General features: G+C 65.3%; 1 protein-coding gene across 1 annotated transcript in view; it reads right to left on the bottom strand.

The window, feature by feature from the left end:
• Positions 1-633: 633 nt before the first annotated feature.
• Positions 634-4225, bottom strand: part of LOC103922898 (spectrin beta chain, non-erythrocytic 5-like) — a 5587-nt gene continuing 1995 nt past the window's right edge. The window contains exons 5-12 of the mRNA XM_009331112.1: positions 4080-4219; positions 3785-3908; positions 3425-3619; positions 2959-3114; positions 2260-2480; positions 1740-1917; positions 1277-1423; positions 634-1050 (exon numbers count right to left, since the gene is read on the bottom strand). Of these exons, the coding sequence (XP_009329387.1) occupies positions 634-1050; positions 1277-1423; positions 1740-1917; positions 2260-2480; positions 2959-3114; positions 3425-3619; positions 3785-3908; positions 4080-4219 (1578 nt within the window). The remainder of the gene's footprint in view (positions 1051-1276; positions 1424-1739; positions 1918-2259; positions 2481-2958; positions 3115-3424; positions 3620-3784; positions 3909-4079; positions 4220-4225) is intronic.

The raw sequence follows: 4225 nt of genomic DNA, 5'->3' as shown, positions 1-4225 counted from the left end.
CGCGCATGCCCTAGCCCCCACACTCTGGAGCCCATGGCACTGGGAGAGTTTTCCCTCTCCTGGGGGACCACCACTGGCAGGGCAACGGTGGCATGGCCAGGTGGGTCAGTAGCAGGCAGGTTCACGCCATGCAGCCACTCGGCCCGGCATGCAGCCTCCCCCGGGGACGTTACCTCTTCCACCAGCTGGCGAGGCGGCTTTCTCTTTCTCTTTAAACTACCCCAAGTGTTTCCTAAAAGCCCCTGGCAACGCTTCCAAAAGGTTTTACAGCCTGAGGGTTTAGTGGCGGGGAGCTGAGCGGGGGGAGAGAGAGACACAGAAAGAGTTGAGGGCAGAGTGGGCGAGGAGCCACAGCAGGAGAGCGCAGGCAAAGGAGGTGGTGCAAGCTGGTCCTCAGCCCTCAGGCATTGCTTGGCATCAGCACAGCCAAAGATCCCTCTCCTGAGACTGACACAGCCCCAAAAGTTCGCTTGGAAATGGCCTGGGGAGGTCCCAGCATGGGGGCTACCCCGCAGCCCTCAAAGCCTCCCGGTCTGCATGGGGGCACAGCTCCGGGGAACTGCCCTGGCTGCACGGCAGTGGCCGGCCCTGGGATAGGCACTGGGTGCTCACCCATGGCTCTGCCGAAGCCGCCTACCGTCCCCCACATACCGTCCGCAGCGCCTCCTCCCCCGGCCGCTCGCTGCCGGCCACTGCCTGTGCCTTCTTCTTCTCGCCCTTCTTGCCGATGCTGAGGATGAGGTTGACCGTCCCCCCCAGCCCGCTGGGGCCCCGTGGCCGCAGCAGCAGTGTGGAGGTCTCAGCGGGATCCCAGATGACGGCCTCCTTGGGGGGTCCTGCACTGTGGGGTGTTGAGCTGCTGGGCTCCCCCCAGCTCCGCTCCACTCCTGATGGGGCATCTGAGAGGGGCGATGCCAGTGGGGAGATGACCGTTCCTGCTAGCAGCTGTGGCTCTGATCTTTGCACAGGCTCGAGGAGGGAGCAGGGCGTGAACTCCACTGGGCTGTGGATGCTCTCCAGCTGGGGCTGAGCACACAGGGCATGCTGCTCCTGGGGAGCGAGGCAAGAGAGGCAACGTGGAAGAAGGGCTGCCAGGGCCAGGCACTTTCTCAGGACAATCTTCCCTTTGCCCTGCCTGAATGCCAGAGAGTCGCAGAGGTATTGGCACACATCCCTCCCCTACTTCTGCACCACCCACTCCGTCCAGTGCCTCTGCTACCCTCAGCCTTGAGGCCAGTCCTATTCCCCGACAGTCTCAACGTGGCTAGGTACTCACTTGGCCGGTGGGGGACGTGCCCGAGGGGCTCTCTAGGTCCCTTCTGTCCTCCTGCTTGCTCCCTGGGTCCCGCTGGTGCCTCTGTGCTCGCCAGCGCACCAGCACCCAGCCCAGCATGCTCTGCAACTCCTCCAAGCGCTCCTTTATCTGAGGGGAGGAGAGATGCTGGGCAGCCTACAAGGACCCCTGGCCCATGGACACTGGCCCTACCAGGACACCTCACTAGGGAGCAGTTTAGGAGGTTTTTGGGACCGGGATACAGTCAGTCACATCACCTCAGGTCTCAGCATCCATTGCCAAGTGAAACCCCTTCCTGTCCTGAGCAGCCCCAGGGATGCATGACTGGCCCTGTACCACTTGCTGGGGTTCTGCACCCGCACCTTGCTCTCTCCTCCAGGGATTGTCCCCAGAGGATTTCAGGGGGCGCTGAGGGTTTCCCCGACCCCATTCCCCCCATCCTTACTGTTGCGCTCAGGTCGTGCTCCTCAGACACCAGCTGCTGCCCCACCGCTGCCAGCGCCTCAAACTCCTTGAGCTTCCCTTCAATCCTCCTCTCCAGCTCCTCACATGGAGTCTCCGGGAGGCCATGGCCGCTAGGGCTTTCGGAGAAGATCTGAGCCCGTGTGTCCTCCGTCCAGGAGCTGTGGGCACGTGAAGGATGGGCTGAGGGGCCTGAGGAACGATCCAACCCCTCCTCAGCCCTGCAGGCCCCAGGGAAGCCATTCCCATGCTCAGGGATGGCTGCAAGCAGCTCGCTGGGGTAGCAGCAAGTCTGGCAGGGCAGTACAAGATGCCGTGGAGCTGCCCCACAGCAGGCAGCCCTGGCGCAGCCCTTCATTCCAGGCTCCCCATGGTCTTGCCTGGCTGCAGCTCCTGCACTGCCCACGTACTCGCCAGCAGCCCATGCTCCGGCAATGCCATGCTCTCATCAGCTCCCCCCGCAACCACCACAGAGGCAACCCCGATGGCTCATCGCCACTTACATCATGGCTAAATAATCCTTGAAGAAATGCCGCAGCCGGCCAGCCTGCTGCACGTGGGCCCGGGTCTCCCGCAGCAGCTCCCGCAGCCCTGCCCAGGCACACAGCGTCCCCTGCACCTCCCGGCTGACGGGGCACAGCCGAGCAGGGCAGAGCTCTTGCAAGCGGGCAGCTGCCCTCTCCAGCTCCTCCAGCTGCCCCTGCAGGGTCTCCGACACTGCACGCTAAAGGTCACAAGGCAGAAAAGGTTCAGGATGCATCCAACCCCTCTGCGCCCAGGCTGGACTCCCCTGCATTCTGGGATGCAGAGATGGAGGGGAGGATGCACAGGGGCTGCAGGGAGCGGGCAGAGCCACCGTCGGCGGGGAGGATGGGCAGAGCAGAGGGCTGCCTGGTTTCCCCGCTCTGCTCGCGTGAGTCACCTCCCCACTGTCGGGAAGATGAGCGAGGTGCTGGCAGACAGGCGCTGGCACACAGGAGCTGACGCAAGCTTTCCCCGTGCGCCTGGCCCGCGCTGGCAGAGGGGAGCGGAGCGGGGCAGGGCTCAGCTCCGCTGGAAAATTCCAGCCCGGCCCGCTGTGGCGTGCCAAGGCTTACAACACCTGGGCCCCCGGGGGCCAGCACCTCCCTGGGACGGCCCCAGTCAGCCGGGACACCTCCCCGCCACGGACATGGCCAGCCACAGGGCTCCCCGGGTCTCACCTCCATCTCCTGCTGCCGGCTCAGCAAGCCCTGCAGCCCCTGGAGGTCCTTCTCACTCTTCACCGTGGTGAAGCCGCTCTCTGCTTGAGCAGTGTCGCGAGCCAGTGCCTCGGCTCTGCAGCGAAGGGCCTCCAGGCGCGGGGACACCTCTGCCACCTGGATGGGTGGGGGTGGGGGGAAGAGAGATGAGCCCTGGCGGGGGACCCCCTGTGCCACCACTTGCCACGCAGCCTCAGCCCACTCCAGCCTGGGGGCACCCTGCCATGCGCCTGCAAAAGGGCAGGGAGCACCAGCCACAGGAGGGACAGGGATACCAGCCTCGCGCAGAGCAGTCCCCATGTATCCCAATGCCCTTGTGTCCCACTGGGACCAGCCAATGCGCATGCCCTGTCCCAACTAGCCGGCATGTCCAGCTGCAGGTGGACCACCCGGCTGCATCCCCAGACCCCCCGCCTCCATCCCCTACCAGGCGCTCCAGGCTCTCCGTCTCTGCTGCCACCTCCATGACCCGCTCCCGCTCCTTCGCTGCATCGTTCAGCATCTCCACGGCCTCCTGCAGCTCTCCCAAGGGGCAGCTCATGTCCTCGCTGCTTGGCAGCTGCCCGGCCTGGGCCGAGAGCAGGGGAAAAGACCCCTGCAAGCCACAATGCCCACTCCCTGGCTGAAGCCAACAGAAACACCAGGCATGAGGGAGATGGGGAGCATCCCCCCAGGCAGCTGGGCCAGAGGGGGGCACCCACAGGGTCCCCCTGCCAGCCACAGACCAACCCTTGGGCCAGTCCCAGGTGCTGGGCAATCCCGAGGGACGCCTAGCCCCACTGCTCACCGCTGCAGGTCCCTGCCGGCTCCGCGCGTCCTCCTCTTGCAGGTCCTGCAGGAACTCAGACAGCACCAGGGAGTCACGCAGGTCTGCTGCCCGGCGCCGCAGGGCTGCCTGCACTCGTGCCAACCTGTGGGGACAGGTGCCCGTCACAGGTGCCAGCACCCTCCACACCTCCTCGAGGAGAGCATCCTCCTCCCTGCACCTCCTCGGGTGTCTCCTCGCACCTCTTCAGGGCAAGAATCCTCCTCCCTGCCCACCCCAGGGGACCAGAGAGGAGGAACCTGCCCCCGCAACTCACTTCTCCTCCACCATCTCCACCTTCCTCTGCATCTTCCTCGCCCCCTCGTGCTCGGCGGATGTCTCGCCCGCCGCCTCCTCCCGCAGTGCCTGGAGCTTGAGGCCGCACAGCAGGAGCTGCCTCTCCAGTTGGCCCGTCTCCTCCCG

This window comes from Pygoscelis adeliae, unplaced genomic scaffold, assembly GCF_000699105.1.
Source record: "Pygoscelis adeliae isolate BGI_AS28 unplaced genomic scaffold, ASM69910v1 Scaffold218, whole genome shotgun sequence".
NCBI lineage: Eukaryota > Metazoa > Chordata > Aves > Sphenisciformes > Spheniscidae > Pygoscelis > Pygoscelis adeliae.
This window is presented reverse-complemented; position numbering and strand designations above follow the sequence as displayed.